At 40.2% G+C, this 23,295-nt stretch overlaps 1 protein-coding gene across 1 annotated transcript in view; it reads right to left on the bottom strand.

Annotated features, from left to right (window-relative positions):
• Positions 1–18,369, bottom strand: part of pth2ra (parathyroid hormone 2 receptor a) — a gene marked incomplete at both ends in the record, with an annotated part of 34,465 nt that extends 16,096 nt beyond the window's left edge. Inside the window, 7 exons of the mRNA XM_079170449.1 lie at positions 238–391; positions 3,387–3,570; positions 7,470–7,567; positions 8,900–9,021; positions 10,055–10,165; positions 12,098–12,203; positions 18,283–18,369. Of these exons, the coding sequence (XP_079026575.1) occupies positions 238–391; positions 3,387–3,570; positions 7,470–7,567; positions 8,900–9,021; positions 10,055–10,165; positions 12,098–12,203; positions 18,283–18,369 (862 nt within the window). The remainder of the gene's footprint in view (positions 1–237; positions 392–3,386; positions 3,571–7,469; positions 7,568–8,899; positions 9,022–10,054; positions 10,166–12,097; positions 12,204–18,282) is intronic.
• Positions 18,370–23,295: the final 4,926 nt, after the last annotated feature.

The raw sequence follows: 23,295 nt of genomic DNA, 5'->3' as shown, positions 1-23,295 counted from the left end.
TTGCCTTCAAAAGTGGTTTGGTGCTGAGAGGATTATGCATTGTATAGAGTATGTTAATGCAATGTATTTTCTGTATATTTAATCATATTGATGATATGGTGATTATGATTGTATTGCAAGTTTACATCTGTATTAACTAAAGCTTTCAGCATCGGCTAGATTTAAGTTGGTGGAGAATTGTTTAGAATGAATGATTTAGTCGTGCTGCACGTCATTGGAATTTTTCTTTTTGCTTACCCCATCCGATGAGCGTGAAGCCCAAGAGGTATTTGGAGTCGGATCGGAAGGCCATGAAGATGAGACTGTGGAGGTAGAGGCCTTCTACCAGGATCCAGTAGTAGTTGGTGGCCAGAAAGTAGATGAAGAGGAGCACTGTCACCTTGCAGCCAATCTGATAACAAAACATTATCACTTTTATCACATCCTGTTTGTACCCGACACATAATTGTAATCACAGTACAAACTATTCTCACACCACAGCCGCCCTATAATAGAGTATATGATTTTAGCACCTCGCTGTATAAATTTGCACAGCGATGAGGAAAAGTACTCAGCGGTGAAACTATAATTACAAAGTTTATCAATAAACGCTTTCAAATCTGCTTCAATTTAAGATTGTTAGCCCACACATTTTACTAGCTGACAACCATTCATTTCATCACTATAGTTAATATGACTATAATGATTAATGATGACAAATTATACATTTGGCTGCACAATGAATGAATACATCTGCATTTCCTCTGATAATATTAGAATTGTCATTCACAATTAATATCCTGATCAATAAGAGGAATTAACACAAGAACAAAGACACATTATTATTGTTGATGCAGTGCATTAATCTGAAAAGCTGTAATGTAGTCACGTTTCATACCTCACTTTGCCTTAGCTCACATTTCATAATCCATAAAGCAAGCATGAACAACTATGTTTATTTCCAGAGGCACAGAACAAATGCAGTGAGGAGAATATTTGCACTTGTGAGAACCCAGATAGTAAAATAGTTACTGTCTGCACATAATGAATGCAAGAGGAACTAGTGACATGAGAGCTAGTGACATGTAGTAATTCCAATGTCGACCGCATATGCTCACTAGCAGTCTAACAATAATTTGTATTATGTCACCTAACTTTAAAATAACTAAGGGATAATGTGGACAAGGATTAAACAACATTGTTCAGTGCAAATCAAAATAATTGCTCTCACTCTTTGAGATTTGCAAATGTATTGGTAACCTGACACAATTATTTTTGACTCAAATCATCGGAGTGAAAAAAGCAATCCTGACCTTTGGTACCAATTTGAGATGACTGGATTTATCTCTGAACTCGATTAAATAAGTACTTATTATTCAAGAGCAACATTCAGATCCACCCTGAATCTGAATGGGAGCGCTAATCCCTCTCTCAGTCAGACTCGTGCCTGGAGCTCAACGAGTCACTGCTTAAATTAGTTGTTTAAATCTAACAAAGAACTACATTTTACTGATACTGCAAACGTAAATATTTGTTATGTTCAGAAAATTCCCCACGGAAGATTTGCTGTGGATTTGTGTGAATTCATAGGGATTAAGGAAAATACATCGATGGGGCTTTTTTTTTTGTAAGCAGGTTTATTTAGAACCACACACTGTAAGAAGTAGTCGTCGTGACGTCACCGATTGGTTTGTGGACTGACGTTATGAAGCCTCGAGTTTAGCGTTTTGGCCGTCGCTATGTTGGATTACGGCCATCGTCATCTTGGCTTTTTTTGCAACCAAGTGATTATATTTAGACGCCGTTTACAGCTCTGTTAGGGTAGCAACATGTCAATCACAAGGTAGCCCCGCCCCAAAGCATACTCAGCTTTATGGTCTATTCTACATAATTTAATGAATGAACATCATGTTGTATTGAAGAAGACTAGCGATTGAGACCATAAAGTCTTGTTTACAATGTTTACTTCAGGAGTAAACCAAGTGAGAGGTAGGGTCAATATGACTTCCATACAATCGGACTTACTTTTGCAAGCAGAGGAGTCGCCTCCTGTTAGTAGAGAGAATGTTTAAGACACTTCCGCATTGGCTTCACAAACTTGATGCAGTACAATTCAATCAAGGATTCCTGTCCAAAAGAGAATCACACCTTCTAAGAAGAATGTTTTCAATTTATCCTTAATGTACAACTAAATTGCGACGGCAGATGTTATTGATGACTGAATGGTGCATCGCTTTAAAGCAGGGAATTGTGGGACAGCATTATCTCCGGATGGTCCAATGTCCCCTACAAGAAAAGAAGCGCTGAATCACCTTCCCTTAGGATTTAGAGAATTTGACCAGCTCTCATAGTAGCTGCCACTTGCTCCAAATTGTCCAACATTTGTTCCTTATTCAAATAAAATGCAAAAGAAAACATATTCACAAAATAACAGGATTTTAGCCCATACTTTTAGGGGCTTTCAGCCACCGTCAATAATTCTAAAATGTTCCAAAGCAAGATGCTATAGTCAGAGAACTCAAATCACTTAGAAAGAAAGAAAGTTCTTCTACAGCTTTAAAAAGTCTCAGCAATAGCTCATTACTGTTGATGACAGTCATTCTTAAAGTGATATAAAAGTCGTTGTTGCGAACCACTTGACGAAGTCGTGTTGTGGTCTCGTTGCATTTTTAAGTCTTTATTCTCATTGTTACATTGGGGCAAGTTGTAACAATGTAGGTCCTTGTATCTATCATCACTTAATTAATCATGTGATATAGTTGGAGGTGTTGGAGACGTTGTTATTTGTAGTAGACAAATAAGGGAACTTTGTGTTACAATGTGAGAGCTCCATCACAAAGAATCAGGGAGTTTAGGTGCTCACACACAAAGTGTTACAGCCATCCCAGGGCTCCCCTATATCTTATATACAGCCTATTTTGAGTGCTTCCTATTTTAGGTGCAGCAGCAGACTTCGTTACTGATTGCCCCGCTGTCTTCATCTTTTTCCTCTCTCCCTGTGTTCCCTTTATGAGCTGGTGTAAATATGAGATTGCCCCTGTGTCTCTACAATATAAGCTGACCTTCTAGTCTAAGTCACCTGTGTCTGCCCTTTCTCCAGCTTCCTTCTCTCCTCTGGTATCCCTCTTTGTCCACGGCGTGCAGCGCGGCGGTGCACAATCGAGCGCCGCGATGACTCGTGGAGCCGACGCGGAAGACTAGATGGCATAATTTCCCAACTCGCATGGCTCACGCCGGGGACACGCCGTCCAGCATAAAGCTGCTCAGACCAGCCCAGTGGGGTCATGGTTTGCTGTGACATTTTTCTTGGCGGAGTGAGAGCGGGACACAGAGCCTGACTTTATTCAGCCAAAGGTATAGTTGTTTGCTCTGAAAAAGATTCAAAAACAAGTAGATCTGGTACTTACATACTGAGAATTATCCACTGGTGCCATGCTAACGGCCTTTAAGTTGTCCAACAGGGCAGAATCGAAGTCCTGCAATCCAGCACTGGAATGGACGACTTTGTCCTTCACAAAGATGCTGACTGCCCGTAGCATGAAGGACACAAACAGGTGCATGTGGATGTAATTCCTGGTGCAGTGAAGACGCCTGCCGAGGAAACGAACAGCATTCACTGGTATGAATTCATAATTAAGCTTATGCAATCCAAACCACTAAGACATAACTCACATTTATGTTATCTCAGGTTGATTGGTCGCTGATGCGTGTATTGTTTGCGAAGATTGTTTCATCCCAGTTTCAGAGTATAATTAAATCACCCCCCTTCCCCTCATTCTCTACTGTCAACTATAATGTGGAGGTTGATTGGCATCTATAAGAAAATACAACCATCCAGAGTGTCTTTCCACTGTAAGCCGTCAATGCAGCACAAACCTGCCCTGCAACAGTCATCAGCGTATTAAGCGCCATGATGTAGAAGTGGTAGTTTAAATCTCAAACTCAGTTGTTTCTTCGGTTACATTTCTGCACTTGCATTGCTTTCACTGACTCTGAAGCTCTCAGGGACTTTGTAACCCACGTCATTGTACGTCTAAAAAGGTCTGGGAGCCGCATTGTTGTCCCTGCAGAAGCCAGCACACCTTCCTCTTTCTGAGAAGTGAAATGTAATTTATTGTTTTCAGTGGCTGCAGAAGGATCAGAAATTGTAGTGGAGTACGAACCGTACAAACAAACAGTATGTTTTCCTCCTAATCAGAACTAGTGCTGTTGTTGTTGCTGCTCATAATTACCGTTTAAAAAAATCCTCACACCTTCCTTTTCAGTTAATGATGACACCATCTTCACCGTCATACGATTGTTTTATCCTTAATTGGCACTTAAGCATCAGTTAATTATTGTTGCCTGAACCTTTCTATTTGGAGAAATATGTTTCTGTATAATTTAGTGAAAAGCATTCGTGTCCTTACCATGGAAACCTTCTTCGCTCATCTCGTTATGCTGCATTAGGTATCCTAGACATCCCTTAGTTGCTCAGCACTGTAATAAGCTAATGGTTGACTGCGGTTTGCTATGGTAAATATATTGTAGCTAAATTAGGTGTCATATGGGGTGATGCGCATTATTGTGACAGTATATTTAAAGAGAATAGCTAAGAGAGCAGAAGAAAGCTGAGGGAGGCTGAGGAATCAAATGATGTCAAACACACAACAGATATAAGACCCGTGTTTGTCAAAATGCATCTCGTCAGCTGCAACTGATCCAGAAAATGTGCTCTGTTTGAAGTCTTCCTATCTAACCATGCAGCTGTGAACCTTTTTGGGACTTTTCCTGGCTGAGATAAGATATTGTTGATGAACTTAGCTTTCTAAATACCTCTCTACTAATGAAACCCTGAAACCTACTCTTGCTGTGTGAAAGTGCTGGATTCAAAACAAGAGACAGTTTCTTTTTACACTGAGTGCCAACAAGTCATTAACGGAGACACAGTGTTTAGTATGATGGATTATCTTCATGCGGAAGGTGGGAGAGATGCATTTAAAAAAAGTGAGAAACACTAGTGTGGCCCCAAAGGTATATATATTGCCTCAAAATGAGTTTCTTGTGACCTCAAATCACAGTCATTCTTCTCTCCACAGCGGGTTGTTGTACACTCAACCTTCCTTCCTATTAGCCAACACTTGCTTCTCAGGCTGTAGAGACAAGGGAGTTGCTTGTAAGGACCCATTAATCTAAGTATAATTGTGGTAAATGTTGATTATATATAATATACTTATTTAATCATCGGTGTTATGCAAAAAAAAGCTGTTTTCATTTTTGCTGATAATCCTTTTTGTCCTCCTCTCAGTCTCTCTTTCTGTCTCCCGTCGTTCCCTGCCAGGATTTAAATACAGGGCCACTTCAGCTGAGTGGGCTGTCCAGTTTCAAGTGGAACTAGATTTCCAAAAAGCCTTTTGAAGTGTTGATGGGATGATTACACCAACTGTAACATTTCGTAATAAACCTGGAGAGCCTTGCCAGTGGAATTACTAGATTATGCCAATAAAAATGATCAGTCTTTTCACAAATAAGGCTGTTAGTGGTGCCAGAGAGAAATGATGTTGTGTTTACTTCTCTCTAAGGAGCAACTAAGCAAAACACTTTTTTTCCCCTGATCTTTAGACTCTAAAGTTTAAAGTATTTAAATTTGAAAATGTCCATTATCTTTGCTCTTCTTTCACAGAATGGATATAAATTGATCTACAGGTATTGCTTTGTAATCCAGTTATGTACATAAGAAGTTGTTAGGTCACAGGATTTGGAGAGAAACTGTACGCAGCAACTTTAAGAATATTAACTTAAACCAAATATTTCAAATCAAACTGAACATAAATGCTCAACTCTTTTAAAATACTGACTATTTCCGTTTAAATCCTTTACCTACGCTTTGGGATTCTGCCCTAGACTGAAAATCAAAGCAGCAATAAATTGCTTTCCTGATCCCATATGGGCAGTTCTGAGCAGTCCCTGCACGTTGCCTTTGCTGTGTCTTGGCAATCACAAGTTGATTCATTAACTGGTTAGACTTGACAGAATGGCAACAGGCCAGTGAAGTTTTGGTATCAAGCATTAAGAGTAAACACTTGTTCCACTTGATGCTAGACACGTAGCACATTCATCAGGAACATGAATTATTAATTAAACAAAGTTGTTGTTAGTCTTGGCAAAAAAGTTAATTATGGTGCAGGAAATGGTTCCAATTCACCATTAAATTAATCATTGTGGTGTTGGATTAATAGTGTGCATGTAAAAAAGAAGTAATTTGTTTCCATCATATCTCAAACAGACAACTAATTACACTGACATTTGGCGTATCGAGTATCACCTCTGTTTGAAACTGTTGACTACAATGTTTGGTTCATTTACTCTACATGTCCCCAATCAATCCAATATTTAATAGACTTTTAAAAATTTGTTGTTTTTTTTTATCCAGTGCCAAATTTGTTACAGTTAATTAAAAAGTGAATCTTAATTGGAAGTCTGTGATAGAATGCAGAGTCTATACTCATCCCTTTCCTGCATTGGCACTAACATCATTGAGCTGCAGGATTATTGCTCCTCAATTAAACTCGACATTTTCTTCACTATAAGGACAGAGAGATGGAAAAAAATAATCCACAAAGCATGCAGCAGTGAAAAAGCCTGCCTGATGATGTGACGAACTGCAGCTCTATCAGCACTTTCAAAACCAACTTAGAAAGCTTTGTACTCACTGACCTTGAATTATATCTTTTAATGACTTTCTTATCTGACAAGCATATATTTGTGATGCACTATTGTGTGTAGCTTTCTGATTGTGTCTCTTGTGTGTTCTTTCTTGCATGACATTGTATTGTGTTTTTACACTGTACTGTTTGTTATTGTGTTCTCTTTGTTTTGACCTGCCAAGGGACTACATATGTGAATTAACTGCATCACAATGGTGATATTTATGATTTAAAACTGTATGGTAAAAACTGAAAATGGTGCAGGTTTGACATTTAATATTTGAGTCTGTGTGCAAAATATGGGGGGTCTCAGGGGGTCCAAGACCCCCTGAAAGCCTTTTGTGGTGTCTCTCAAATCCTAAGACAATTATTTGTCACTTGCAATTGTCAATAAAATGTCTTTTAAAAACTTACTGATGTCCAAAAGTTGTTATTGTTCAAACTGTATAACATTTATTCAGAAATATGAAAAGACAATTTTTCGCCGTAAATGGCACAGGCAGCAAAAGAGATCCTGTCTTCACGTCTGTTTGTGGACCTAAAGGGACCCCCTTTGGGATCTAGTGACTTTTCAAATCCCATTGGACAACCTGAAAAGTGCTCAGTTGTCTGGAACTAAACCATGCTGTTTTGTTGTAACTGCAACAGAAACTTTTCAGGATACAAATTAGAATGTGAAAAATGCAGACACAGCAGAAGGCCACCTCTGCTGTGTCTGCATTTCGTTAATCCACTGATGTGTGTTTGCTACAAGGACGACATTTTATTGTTGATTCATTTGGACATTAGAAAATCCATTTTTACCTGAAGTATCCAATGATGAAGATGGCCACCAGCAGAGAGCTGAAGGACACAGCGTAGCCAGTGGTATACATGACATACAGCCGCTCGAAGAAGTCTTGCTGTGAACATAGAAATATTAGCTTTTCAGTCCACTCATTAAAGTGAAAGAGCGTTGCAGAGGAAATAACATACATGATTCACAGCTGCTGGGATAAACAGGTTGCAATGAGAATAAGAAAGCAAGAGAACTCATTATTTTGTGCATTTTGACAGATGATGATGAATATTACAGCAAAGACTGATGCTAATGCTGCTATGTAGCCTGCACATATGTCATATTAAGAAATGGATCAGTAACTCATAGAGCTCTTACTAAGCCAGTCTAAGGTTATTTAAAAAAACAGAAAAGGGTAGATTTATTATGTCTTAAAGTCTTAAATCCTTAAATCTCTGAATGCTTACAAACTGGAGACGACAGGAGTTTAACAACAACATATTTTCAGGTTGGTTAGATTCAGATGAAACCATAAACAAAAGATGGATTTGGAACATTTTAGTATTTCTATAAATCCCTGCTCCTGAGTTTTTATCTCAAAACATCCATGCTCTCCGCAGAAAGACTTCATTTTCTAGACTGAAGAAAAGTTACACGTTGGAGGCTTCTAATTAAGAGATTGCAAATCAGCATGAGGATAGGTATCCACTTCAGCCAGAAGCCATACTCTTTGCAGTCTCAAGTGAAGTTGAGCCCTCATGCACATCAAGTCCCAAATAAATCAACCCCATCGTGTCCAAGCCCCATGTCTAGTTCTAATAAACAAAGGATCAAATAACTATCCACACCAGGCAGTTGTGTTCAGTAACAAAGATCAATGTTACAGTTTCCATAAAGACTCTGTGCCAGGTTAAGAGTGGTGAGAGAGGAGTCTGCAGGCGGTCAATGGTAGTAAAAAAAGCAGGTAATAAAAGGAGTTTTGAGAAAGTGTGAGTCACCGCAACCATGAGAGATCGTTGAGCATGCAGCCATAAATTGGCACCGAAAATATTATGCAGTTTGCTTCAGCAGAATGCGAGATTGGCAGCGAGCAAACACAGGCACACACTCACTCAGTCACGCACACGGCCGAGCACATAACCTCTCTCCTGGCTTAACCCTGGCAGAGATAATAAGAAAAAACGATTCAATTTGACAGACAATTATATGGTAAGATGTTTGACTCTGCCCAATGTGTTCGTGCATGAGTTAAAGCACACACGGTTGCCTAGCATCTGATTTCAGTCAAGTCTTCTGCCATCAAGTTCCCTGTCAGAATGTCTGAGAGTCCTGTGAGATTTAGAGCTTTGACGTCGACATATGCTAACACCCTATCTATCTGTTCATGCATGAATGAGATTGGTTTCGCTAGTTAACCAAATCAGCTGCTGCCTGAATGTTTGTCAGTCGTACTCACCCTCCCTTCCTCATCAGTGGGCTGAAGGAATCGCAGACACTCTGAGTAGTTGGTCCATGTTCTGTTCCAGTGGTCCACAAACACCCAGGAACCGTTGACATCACACTTCCTGTAAGCATGTCCTGTAAACAAACGCTTTAACATGATTTTGGTCATTTCCAACCCAAACAAAAAAATGTGTGATAATTATAGCATTTCCTGCTGGTGGATCTTAAGTGAAATTTTCCCCAGCCTTGATATATTAAAAAACCTGCACTCTCTAAACCCACACAGGTGAATTCAGTCATTTTTTGATTAATTGGACCTATTTTCAGAACTGTGTGGGAGTGTAGAGACAGGGCTTGATTGATATCTCTCTGACTCTACCGATAGCGTTGTTGCAACTGTTAGATTGGGACAAACTACCCCTTTATCATCTCTATAGGCATTCTTTTACAAAAGACATTTTGACATGAGAGTAAAGGCCTTTACACACCGGGTGCATGATAAATCAATGGCACAAAAATGCTAAATACTCAGCTGCGAATATTATATGTCTTGAGCTTTTATTGTGAAAGGTGAGAACAGAAAGAGTGGATCTGGTATGCGCTGCCTTTGTCAAGGCTGAAAGGATTAATACAGTGTGCCGTCATCCTCCTTGTTGTTTTATAAATAAAAGCACAACTCAACATGATTGGTTGATGCCTATACTGGCGTTGCGAAAGCTCCAAGCGCTTTCGCTTTGTTGTTGTGCAATAGTTCTGTTCTGTGTGAAAGTATTCATGATAAAAACAACAGTCCAAAAATATATTGATGTGTAAATGTATCGCCCTCAGTGTGTAAAGGCCTTAATATAACACAGGTATGAATAGTCAAATGAATGATTTAGCCATCGTTTAATATGATTGGAAACACCTGTGCAAGTCCAAATGTCTGTTGTGAAAAAGTCCTATCGGTGCACAAAGTCCAGTAACTTCATATAATTACCATCATAGCTCCGGCCATCTTTTTTATTGATTTTGAATATTTCAGGTAGTTGCAAGTAAGTCATGCAGAAACATGTTACAATATATCACCAGCGTAGACAATCTGAATCTCGATATTTAAATTTACTTGTAGTCGTATAGTTCTCAGTGTTAGTGATGGCACATCTGCAGAAAAAAGAAAACTGTTCACCTTTGTGATTGAAGTCATAAATGTAAGCCGGGCAGGGGACCTTGATAACCAGCCCAGGGGAGCCATTGGGCCAACAAATAAGACCGTCCCACTCTGGAGGGCACACCTCATCTACAGTGAGCAGGTATAATAAGAGGAAGTCAACATACAATTCACATACTGGCATCTGGTCAATGTCTTTTTTTGTTGTTGTTGCTGAAAAGATGTTTTGTTATTCGTATTGACTCCATTGAGAGAAAGACTGTACAATGCACAATTTTGTTTGTTTGACAAAAAATAAATGTATTTAGCATTTTCATCTTTATCTGACTTCTAAACAACAGGTTCTGAAAGCTGAAAAAAAAAAGATTATTCATAGTATAAATATCACCAAATCAAGACGGGGGCAGTTATAACAACTCTTAATTAGAGAGGGAAAAAATAGCTTTCAATGTGTCTGGTGTGAATCTCCCTAACACTTTAAATCTTGTTATCAATCAATAAGAAGTGAGGAAGTTTAAGATTTATTTCAAGCCACTGTTGTTGGTCTTTAAATCATTTGAGCGCTGAAGTCTGAAAGGAAATGAAATGTATACTTTCATTATTTACATTGCGAATAACAAATAATAGTCATAATATTCCCTTCAATGAGTATTCTCCCATCTACAAACACACTCAAATATCTTGATAACATATTGCATGTACTGAATCTCTGCTCTACATTGATTTTCCATAGGAAAACATGTTCCTTTGCCTTTTGGCAACAAAAACCATAAAGAGGTAAACAGAAACCAATGGATGTCGTGGATTTTATTGTGTAGGATGGTTACAAAATCAAAACAAATTAGTGAAAAATGTGAGAGCCACTTATGGACATTGAAATGGATGTCCCAAACATGAATGTGCACCTCTGCTGACTCATCTGCTCCCTGCACTTACCACAAAATGACTGTATGACTGTAAATATTACAAAGTGCAACTTTCAAAAGCAAAGCTCTTTCAACCAATTCAACCAAGTCACATGTTTTAAAACGAACCGCTGAACATTCAAGGTAACCATGATTTACTGAAAAAGGTTACATTTGAAAGTGGTGATTGTTCAGCTTCTGGCTGCCTCTGTGATTATTTTATGCTGCGTCGAAAAGGTTTAAGATTTAATTAAAAACTATTTTAAGCTCACAGTGTTTTTGTTACAAAGTAACTGCAGCTTTGATGCCAAAGTCCCCCAATGTAAATTGTACATCAGGTCAGATCACACTTCTTCAGTTGACCATCTTCTAAACGCCTCTCCGTTCAGTCTGAGATGCTGGTGCAACATCTAGTGGCACTGAATGTCGTATATATAGATTTTTATGAGCCACAATCAAATCAAAACGTATGTTCATTAGGTTTTCTGACAACCGAAAAGCAGCTAAAAGTGAGTGTGTCCATTACAATGCAGCACAGGTGACGACGGAGAGCAGGACAGGACGGAGGTTTAACTAGCCAACACTGTCTCCTGCCCTTCTTAACACAACATAGCTGCTATCAAAAGATGGTGTTGTAGTTTGCTGAACTAAAGTAGAACAAGAAAAGAATGACAGTAGCCGCGGTTGTCCTGTGGTGACTTCCCAGCGCCCCTGGCAGGATATGACTGACCAATAGAAGAGCAGTAGAGCCGCTCCACACACTCGGCCCAGAGAATTGGTCCATTTACTGTGACCAACTGAGAAGCACAAAGAAAGCTATGAATAGCAAACCAAAAGGCAGGCAATGCACACTGCAGCTGCGAGATGCAAATCACATCTTTTTCACATTCCAGCACTTTGTCCTATTTTGGAATGATGGTAGTTTTGCAGTGTTTGTTGGCTGGTTTGCTGCATCACATTTCTTTTCGCTTTTATCAAGGGACAAAATTAACCCCATATTTACATCCCTAGTAGACACCTGTGATATAAAGAAAATAGCTTTGAAGCTGCAGACTGCTGCCAGATAACAGGTTGCAAATATGTATAAACATGAAGAAAACTCAGATTAATTGAGTAGCGTAGTATGAAAATGGAACCGTCTGTGCACGTTTTGTACCTGTGGACTCTGGCTCAGTGCTGGAGAGGTTCTGGTAGCACTGCAGTTTGATTTCATAAAGGATGTACATCTGCTCCTGTGCAGAGAGAGGCCCATCAAACCCCATCTGTGGAGCACGACAAACAAGATCAGACCCGTCACCCTCTGTCTATATGTGTTCAAATTACCTTTTGGCTTTTGGCTTCGCGGTAACATTTGGGACATCTTTTCATATTCCATCTGCTGTGGGTAAGGCCAACATTTGTGGCCTCCAGTGGAGGAAAGTGGAGGAAAGTCGTGACAACAAAAACAATGGAAGAAAGCAGAGAGAAAAAAACATTTGTTTTTTTAATGTAAAACTCTTTATATTTTACCATTACAGAAGGATATGTGTGGGTTCATTCATTCTTTTTTCCTCTAATCTTAATTGGATCCCTATCCATTAGTCATTACGTTTTACTTGTAATATTCACAGCACTGCTCGGCCTTGAGACAAAGAGAGCTCCTATGCGAAAAAAATACCATTTTCTGCTTCGTGATGAGTATTACATTCTCACTAGGCTGCTAGTGCGATTTAGGTTATTGCATTACAAATCAATCAGGAAACACCATATGAATTATTTAAGTAAATTGTCGGCCGGCAAAAACCCCATCGTCTGTTGACACAAGCATTTATCGTACAATCTTTTCAAACTACCATCAAGCCAAAGACGCTTTTTGGCTTGTGCTGTAACTTTTGAACCCTGTCACGTAATGATCAACAGTTGTATATATTTGTTTTACTTCAGCTTGGTAATATTACCTGTTGGTCTGTTGGTTTGAAAATGCAAACATAGATTCTTACAGTAGACGAATAAAGGAAAAGGTAACTGGATCTGCTGTTTGAGTCTCAAAGACATGTTTGCTGGTCATCCAAGAGGCTGCTTCACTTTGCATGTAATCTTTGTCATTTCAGTGTCATTTCTGTCACCATGCAGTGAATTGGAGCCACATGATTTGACACATGAAGAAGCAGGGCATCTGTTTTTATGACATCTCCGTCTGTCAAATCTGACAGTTTCAAAGAGGTCCAAAGGAGAAATGGCACCTGCACAGACAGTTTTCCTTTATTTCATATTGAACTAAGAGAAAACACAATGCGGTCTTCGCTGTTGTATGTGATAGACGTGATTATATAGGCGCAACCAGTGCTGTCATCCCTCCTTGATTACTCCATTTAACACCTGCACATTATGATGGAAAACTGTTGTTCGCTTCCAGCTTTAAATCAGCTGCTGTAAAGTGAAGGGTGACAAGAGTGAATTACGTTTATTTTGACATTTCAAACATTGTTCAAACCATTTTATTAACGGACATTAAAAATGTGCGTGTATATTTATTTTCCGTGTGCCAGACCTCCATCTAGAATGGGATCCTTTAATGTGAGGACACAAGAACCAATCTGCAGCCCCATTAGGAAGACAAAGTCAGTCACTTCTCCTCCATTCTGACTCGCCTGTACTGTTCCTGTCTCCCAAAGATAACAAACAATATTGACTATTGTTAACTAATGTTAAAAAGAAGATCAATGCAGCGTAGCTAAATTATAGCTAACTGGCTAACCTTGGCTTAGGTTAGGCAAACAGCAAGCAAGCCAATTTAACAGCCAGATCAGCCCCAGGAATCTGAATTAATTGGGCTGACGTTATCCACTCAAGGCAGATTTTTGCTACGCTAGCTACGCTACATTCAATGCATATGACAGAACCACGGCAGGAGGCAAGACCATGGTCCAGGTATAACCAGGATCCACGGAAACCTGCGAGGCGAGAAAGCACAGAGACTCTGGTGAAGAAGCAAAGTCAGTAACGTGCGTTTATGGTATCGTTGATATAGAATGGTAATGTGAGTAATAATATAAATATTAGCAGTAGGAGTCAGCAGGGCCATGGTGGGAGGAAGGACCAGGGTCCAGATATTTCATATATATATATATCAAGATCTTCAAAAAAGTTATAAGGCTATTGATGAAGCCAGTTCAAGCTGTAATACTGAGTCATGAGTCACCCTTGTGGGAGTGCATGAGCCACCCTGTGATGTCAGGCCAGATGTTGAAATGTTAACAAGTAAGATATTTTTGTATTAAGCACCACATTCAGAACAACTCAAAGAACTTCTTGTGTGCATTGCCTCACAGTTTTTACCATACTGTATCTACTTGTCTGTAGAGATGGAAATAATTCCAGACATTTTAATTCCAGACATGCACTGAAAATTTGAATAAAGACATCATTATGAATTCATACCATCTCATAACCTGTCAGCCTGTCGTGGAGAATGACATTGTGTTGATAGTTAAGTCAAGTTTGCTGAACCGTGTAAATTGATCTCTGGCAGACCATTAAGCAGACCAGTCAGGCATACTGAATATCCTCTTAAGAACTCGTCCCTGTTGAGACGTGCATGCTTATGAGTGTGGGTGCATTAGACTCAATGGACTAGGATGTTGTCTGGCATTTCCTTGGACGGTTTATTGTAATAAATTATGTCTAATGTCTCCCATTTCCATAAAACTGGAAATGTTGTGGCACAACCCAGTCTCACACGTTATAACACGTCGTAGCTGTCATGATTGTGTCCAAACCAAGCCTCCAGGAAGAGCGCTGGGCTTTGAAGCAAATTTTATAGTCGCCAAAATGTAGAATTACCATTTCCAAGTATGTTAGTGATGCCATTGGCCCAAAAATACATTCTCAAGCAAAAGTCCATTTCATGAAAAGGATGAAGCATTCAATACAATGCTCTGAATGGACAGTGCGTGCCGTTGAAAGCAAGTGTCGAGTGCCAACAATCTGATGAATCTATCAACTCCTGTTCTGGCTGCCATTAGATGGCCGCTGATAAACACCTCAGCATTCTGACTGTGTTCAACAGATCAAAACGTCCACTTTCAACACCTTTAGACTGTTGCCTAACAACATTATTTGACCCTATGTGCAGAATGATGGTTTTCACAGTTGGGTGTGCATCCACAATAGGCAGGATCCTTTATGAAAAATCAGAGATCATATCCTTTGCAAAACAGAGTAGCCCAGTTGTTAGCTTTCCATGCAGCCTTTAGCTTTCTGGGTTACTTTCAGTCCTTCACCTGCTGTGTGAGGATGAGAGGTTATCCAGCTCGTCAGGCTCCTGCACGGTGGAGCTGTCCTCTCGCTGCACACTTGCTTTTTGTGGGAGGTTTGTCGCTATAGAGCTCCCTTTCGCAGCTGTCGAGGGCTGTGTCCTACTGACTACAGGAGTTGAAGAGGCACTTTGCCTGCATGATAATGAAGGCCAGGAGGTCACATCACAAATCTCAGGGAGCTAGGCTCTGTTACTCGTCCTCCCAATTCCCAGGTTCAGGATTTACTCTCAGGCTTTGCACCAACGGCAGGACTATCACTTTCATTCATTACGTGGTACACAGCCTTCCTGTTCCAAGGTAATCTTGTTGATGGTAAAAAGATGTGTTCGCATGCTCTTGTCCACTGGTTTGAGTCAACGGTAAAGTGGTTTCGATCCCATAATCCATTTACTTCCATGTTCACTTCTAACAGGTGAATTTTCGGTTCCGGCACTACTATCTTTTTCAGAAGTTTGTGGTAGTAAACCTTGGAAAACGGGGGCAAACCTGCTGCTTATTAGCTTTAGCTAAGTATTACGTTTCCAGTCACTGCAGTTTAGGCTTGTGTTGTTGTTAGGCCATGCTTACATGAGTGAGGACCTCATATAAATGTTGAAACATGTCAATAGCCTATCATCTCCACAAAGAATTACAGTCCCACAGATTCAAAGAGATGCTGCTCATAGTTTTTCACACTTTACTTTATTTTACACTAGATTAATGGCTGAATATGTATATTGAAGAATGTCACTGACGTTTAAATGGGCACTCTTGGTTAGATCCCAAGTGCTATTAATATGCATACAGCAATCTGGCACTTCCCTTGCACTGTTGTACGTGTGAACGTGGTGTGGAGTTCCATTCCCCTGTTGTTGCTGTGATATATTGTGTTGGTGTGTTGTTTAAAGTTGTCTTTTGTATTCTGATCTTATATGAGCCCTGACTGCAACACAAATCCCTCCTTGAGAAACGACAACGATAACCTTGAACCTTGCACAAGACAGGACGTGTTTTGTTCTTCAATATTTAGAACCAAATCTACTAAGAAACTAACCACCATCTTTCCCTGATCATTTTTGTTAGCCTAAACCTTACCACACATGACACACATGCCCACTCCAGTGTCTGGGATCAAAGTTGTGTGCTCCGTACGCCCACACTCCACCCTCCAGCTCAACCGTCTCCCTGTGACTTCTGTGCAGCAGAACGCAACACTTAATTAACTGGAAAACGTGTTTCTGGTGGACATAATCCAAGCAGCAACTACGTTTCCTCCAAAACATATAAATGTAATCTTTTAGGCGACAGGGCTGCATAATGAGGTAAGGAGAGAGGAGGAGGAGGAGAGAAAAGAGTCGGTAGTGACATGTTAATTACAGAGATGAAAGGCTATCATTTCTTTACAGTAATCTATGGTTGTGCTGTCACGTACAGCAGTGGTGCATTCCTTTTTTTTCAGCAGCAATTCACTTGTTTTGTTTTCTCAGCATGGACACACAGTTGTTGATCTGGCTTTCTAAATTACCCAAGTCGATGTTGAAAAGCTGACTAAGTCAAAGGGTCAAACTGTATTTGTTCACTCCACACATGTTAGCTTCTTTCACTATTAAAGACACCCTCCATTTAAAAATACTTTGCATTAAAATGTTGTGCAGAACAATATGTTTTGCTGGGTTTTTTGAAAGTGCATTAAAGCATCTTTCTTCTCCCTCACTGAGAATTCAGCATCTATTGATGTGCACATATTAAGATGCCTGCAGGCAAGTCCTGAATATCATTTCATAGGACTTGACTTTTCATGGTCAAGGTATGTTTTTCATGTCTTGTCCTTTCAGATATGAGGCAAGGTTATGTTTAGCTTTAGAAGCCTCCCCTTTCCTCAGAAAGCTCAATCAAACATGCATGTGTGGAGTCTGCACAACACATCTAACCTTTTATCAGCAACACATCTAAGCCTGCTGCCCCTGAAACACGGCCCTGGATAAGCGGGAAAACAAACTGATGGATGGATCAGATTTCACTATCAACAGGCAGCTACATTTACCAATGACTGCCAATGGTAGCGCCTATGCTAAGGAGCCAATTAAGAAATTAGTTACATGAAAAACCTTCACACAGCAGCTGTTGCTGCTGCGAAACACCAATTAAAATTTGTCAAATAGTCAGAAGCTTTGGAATCAGTTGACATTTCTGATGACTTTTAAAAAGAATGTTCACCACTCAACACAGACTTGTCACTGCACTAAAAAGTCAACTGGAAATGTCAGATTCAATTAAAATATATATATATATATATATTCTAACAATACAAACTAACTATTCATTCAGTTGTTTGAATGTCATGGCAGCACAATGTTGTTAGCCCTTGCAGGTTTTTTTTTACACATAATCCTTTTCATTCAGCATATGGTCCTGGTGCTGACGGCGCTGTCCATGGTGCTGATAATGAAAGAAACCTCTCCTCCAAAAGATAACACATCAACCACTTTACACTATTCTGAGGGTCACACAGCATCATTCACAGTTCAGCGACAAATAACTCTGCACGTCTGGTGCTTCGTTTGCCAGAATTGTACTCATTAAAAGGTTGATGGTGCAACTACTTCAGCTGCCTTAATAATCCTTTTGTGTTGCAGCTCATCACTGCCAACGTTTTCAATGAATCATTTGAAATATAATGATAGATTAACTCTTTTTTGGGATTGGGCCAAGATCTCACTTATCTATTAAATTAGAAGCACACTGGCTGCCATCAAAGGCTGCAAAGCCAATATGGGTGTGTGAACAATTGGCAGATGATGGCTATTGATACAACTCCTCAAATCTGGAACAAACAGCTCCTGAGATGCCAAGCTAATTATAAACACAAAAAGACCTTCTGCAGAAGTCTTTGTGACTGAAAAAAGGTCAGCTGTGAGGGCGATTCTTAAAACATAATAGGTTTATAGAGGTGGTTCTTCTAATGCAAATATAATATAATAAAAAATATGACTTCAGTAGCAAGAATAGCGACTGTTATAGTGTCAAATATGTTTGCTAAAGTGGAGACATAATGCTTCCTTACCTGTGCGTCCACAGAAGCCGAGCACAAGAAAAAGTTTAAGACTAATATCCACACAAGCAAGTTCATAGTTCGTCTTTCTGCCTTCATCTCCAGCAATGTAAAAAAACATATGCGTTCATTAGAATTTAAGCAGCTTTATGCGCTCGAGATAAACACTTCCTCTGTCACCGTCGCATCATTGAGGTAGAGCTTCACATTACTAAAGAAAGTTCCATCGCAAGTTGTGGTCCACAACTGAGCCGCCCAGCGCGGTGAGAGAGATTGCAGCAGTGGACTTCATCAGATCACAAATTCCACGTGTTTTGTTTTTTTCCCCCCATTCAAGGTTTCACTCGGTTCTCATGATTGAGTTCCGTGTCATCGCTGCTCGCAGATCGCCGTTAGTCTGGGATGCGCGCCGGGTGAGGGAAAGTGAGCCTCACGTCCAGTTTCGTCACAGTATACGTCATGATGAAACCCCATTCTTCCTGTGCGCGCTCCCCATCACGCATGTGAATGGAGCTTGAATGCCGCCTCATACCTCGCGCTAGTCGTCACCATGTGATTGTGAGATTTCCTCTCTCCTCGCGCAGTATATCACGGGACAGGGGACGGGGCACCCTTTTGGCAGTGCAATGTTTTTGACGCACAGACACGCTTTTTAAAGATATAGGCCAACTGTAAATTAATGTTATTAGTTTTCATTCATGGTTTTCCCCCCTTTTTTAATCAACAGAGCATGTAAAAACCGTTAGCTAAAGTTACTGTAACATTAATATCCATTGTTTGTTTATTATTTTGTATTCAACATATAACCATTACTTGGGGGACATGAATTCTGACAATGAAATGTTATAACCTAAATGCTAAAGATTAATATTTAAATATGAAAATTGCATATCAGACTAAATTCTCAGCATGCTTTGTAAGACAGCCAGACTTAAGTTAAATGATATAACGTAAGAATAAACTTACAACTCAGAGTCCAAAGAGCACAGGCAAACACAAACTCCAGCAAAACGTCATATAGCAATGAAGACAAACTGACCAAGAAACAACGGCAGCACTATTACACAATGAGAGCAGGGGGACACAGGTGGAACAAATCATGGAGGCAGGAAAACACGCAAAGGCCAGAAGTAAAACTAGACATGACACAAAATAGCAGGAAAATAAACAAGAAACTCAAGACCATGACCGATTGAATAAGAAAGAAAAACATATATATATGCAACAGGAAATAATGGCCTATAATGTTTTGGCTTTTTGCTGTAATATCCCCATGAACATGTTCATACCTGACAAAAAAAAGTGTAAATAATTGATATTTTGTATTCATTTATTTGCGGAGGATAACCAGATCCATATACATTGCAGAATACTACATTTGCTTGAATCAGGTGAAGCCGAGAGCACAGTAGTCTGTGACTGTTTTTAGCATGTTTGATATGCTTCACCTGTGTGGATGTATTGCATCACTATGTTTCATTTGGTAATTCTTGAAGAGTTTTTTGACCAAAGGTTGAAACAAGGAACAAGGACCTTTATAGACACGTCAACTATTACGTTACGTGTAAGTGTTTTTTTAAGACGGAGCCACACAAACAGTAATAGTTAGAATTAATCAACGCTTTGATCCAATCACATACACAACATTCCATTCGACTTAAAACGCTCCTTCGGCCCATGGTGCCGAAGGAGCTGTCCATGGTGCTCACAAGGCACCATACGGCAGCAGCTCCAATCCAACCATGGAACAAGCATCGGTGGGACACAAGCCTGTCAGATCTTTTTTCTAACAGCATCACATTTGTGAGTCCCTGTTCATCTCTTTTTTAGGTCTGTGACTGTTTAAGAAGCGCATTGAGCACGAATTTCTACATGCCTGGACTGTAGCACAACACACATGTGGGCAGAGCCTGTCTAATGACTCAGTGGTGAACTAATGCATTAGCGCGGACTCACACTGTGCCACGTTCTATTTAAATGGAAACTGTTGGCGGCATGCAGCTGTCAAATTGGCCATCATCTACCCAGCATGTAATCTGTGTAAAATAAACCACTTTACAACCTCGTAGTAGTGTAACAATGGAGGAGAGACAGAAGCCGGCTGCGAAAATCACTACATTTATAGTCAAAAACTTTCTGAATGCATTTTTGCAGAAATAGAAAGAGATCCTGGAGCATGCACCCTCTCTCAACGAAATCCTTTTGAATAGGTTGTGATTATTGTATGATTTCACATCCAAGCGCCTGTTGCTTCTCTGCCCAATTAGTGGAAAAAGGGCATCCACTCATGCCTTCACATGATTTTATCAGCATCTCTCAAAGGCCTCCTCACAGTGCTGAGCCAAAGGCCTGCTGAGTTCCATCCATTCACCTTTAAGAAACCTGAAGTGACAGCAGTGCTTATCCTCATACGTAACCCGCTGTTAAGGCTCATTTAGTTCAGACCGACTCAAACTGAACTTTATTGCCCATCGCTGCTTTCTCTCACCTTCGCTACGCCCCTTTAGGTACAGGAGGCCTTTTCAAGCTTTCAGCGGTGTGTGTGGAACCTGCGAGTCAGACAGCAGATATCCTCAAAGTTTAGATGAGTGTTTTTTCCCTTCCTGAAACCAAAAGTGCAAGAGGAGAGATGTCGGATATGGATTGAACATTCAGGGAGACCAACATGAAAGCAAACAAAGATGGCTTTGGAATATCCACAACTGATTTTGCTGAAAACGCCAAATTGACATGTCAAGGGGGGGAATACGCGAAGGCTCAGCTCAGCGTAGAAAGGGCTCTTTGGAGATCTGAAGCAATTCAATTTAATTTATACAGCGCAAAAATCATAACAGATGTTATCTCAGGGCACTTTTTCCGCACTGACCAGATGTCGACCGTACCGTGTAATATTATTTATGGAGACCCAACAATTCCCACACTGTGCTCCACCTTTTCCCATGAGCAAAAGTGGCAAAGAAAAACAGAGAGACCTTCCTTAGAGTGAGAGAGTTAATCTGTTTAAGCATTCAATGAGATAAGGAAGTTGCATTTCCCATCAAAAGGAATATACTCCTGCCCAGTATGTATTAACATGCCACAACCAGACACACATAGAGATACCTGCAGAGAGGAGAGAGGAGAGAGAGACTGGGCGGCACAAAGCTTTAGAGAGAGAGAGAACTGTCAGTGTAGTTTTGTAACGTTGCAGGCACAAACGTTTCAAGCAATTTAATATTTGTGACATTCTGACATGATTGGCAGGGCCGAGACATTTCACATGTTACTTGTATTCGTATAAATAGTGGCCATATGAGTCATGCTTAATGAGCCTTCAGCAGTCGAAACCAGCTGCCAGCTAAAGAAAGGTTTTTAATTTACACTGAATTTGTTTGTGCTATTCCCTGTGGTGATTATAGCGTGTCTTGAATAGGAATGTGAATAGGAATAAGATGTTGTATTTCATCCGTGACTTCCTATATATTAAAGGTGCCCTCACTGGTTCATTATCTTCTCCTCCTTCAGAAGCTCCAATCAAGTGTGGTATCATCATGTTCCCAATGCCGGTCCGTCTCGGAGGACGATGCTTCACTACGCTCATTTTGGACCTTGGGTTCCTAATGGAGATATAATGAGAACCACAACATTGATGTGTAGAGTCTGAAAGTTGTAAACAAGGACACACATGACTAAACACTCAGTCTAGGGAAATACAGTGTTGCATGTATATGAGGCTCACACATACAGGCTCAGCCTGCTGTCGTGTTTGGTGCTGTGAGCTTTTGTTGAAGTTGTTTTGCTCTCCAACTGATTCATTCTTTCGCGGCTCCCCTCGGGGCTATTGACATTTCTACGGTGATTCAGTGTGCTGAGTGGAGCTGGACAGAGAGAGTGGAGAAGAATTTACCGGCATATTCCATTGCCTTTCATTTTAAGAAAGCGCAGTTTGATAGCTAATTAGCATTGAGCTGCACAGCTATAGTCAACAAATCTTTAATTGTATCGCTTATTTAAAAACAGCAGCAGTTGACTGAAGTAATGAACAAGAATGAAATATAAATGAATACAAGGAAAACAACATTAGGAACAGAAGAAAACAGTCAAAAGAACAATGTGCATATCATAGTGGAAAAAGAATTGCAACACAACAGAAGATGAAGTCAAGCTCATATCAATCAAGTGCCAATGAGAAGAGGCGGGTCTTCAGCAGCGACTTTAATGGTTCGTTATGGTTCTTTAATGGTTTAATGGTGGTCGGGGCAGTTTTTATATAAACAGGTAGGCTGTTCTAGAGATGAGAGGCGGCTGGGTCACCTGGTCTAGTATCTGATCGGTATGGAGATGCAAACGTTCTGCTATATAAGGTGGCGCCAGTCCAAGGTCACGGGTTGATGATCGGCTAACGATGGTTGGCTATCGGTCAGAAACAAAATTCAAATTTAGCATTCCTGCAAGCAACCAGGGCACAGTGTCAGTTTGTTCGTCTTACCTTTTTGTTTTCTCAGAAGTGGAGTGATACCGAAAGCGCAAAGGAATTAGACGTCAAAGCTGTGGTATGTGGTTATTACATCACGGCCATGAACCAAACAGATTGCTTGATTTGAGCATTCCATTTTATAAAACAGATATATACTTTAATACATACCTTGCTTGGAGGCATTACCTCAATAAAGGGCAACGTTTCTCACCCATGTAGACTACTGATGAAAATCAAAAGGGTGTAGATGTGTTTTTCCTGACTGTAAGTTAAATGCCAAAGATGACGTTCACACTGCCAGAAGGGTGTCGCCAGCACCAACAAAAAAGCTCTTTAGCAAACTCGTGTTTAGTCTCTTAATAAATTGACAATCAAAACACTCAAACTCAAATGACAGACATCCAGAGAGTGTGGTTGCCCTGCTGCTTCAGTGCCAGAGAGGAGAGGGGAGCTGATTGAGGCAGTGACTGCTGCCATATAGCTTCCCAGCGTGACGCTTGTGTCCCCATGACGCTGGTAAACACTCTTCTGTTCGTTCGCACGGTCATTCCAATGTTCCGATGCGTGAA

This window comes from Pholis gunnellus (assembly GCF_910591455.1).
Source record: "Pholis gunnellus genome assembly, chromosome: 12".
NCBI lineage: Eukaryota > Metazoa > Chordata > Actinopteri > Perciformes > Pholidae > Pholis > Pholis gunnellus.
The sequence above is the reverse complement of the archived record's forward strand: the minus strand, read 5'-3'. Positions and strand labels throughout refer to the sequence as shown.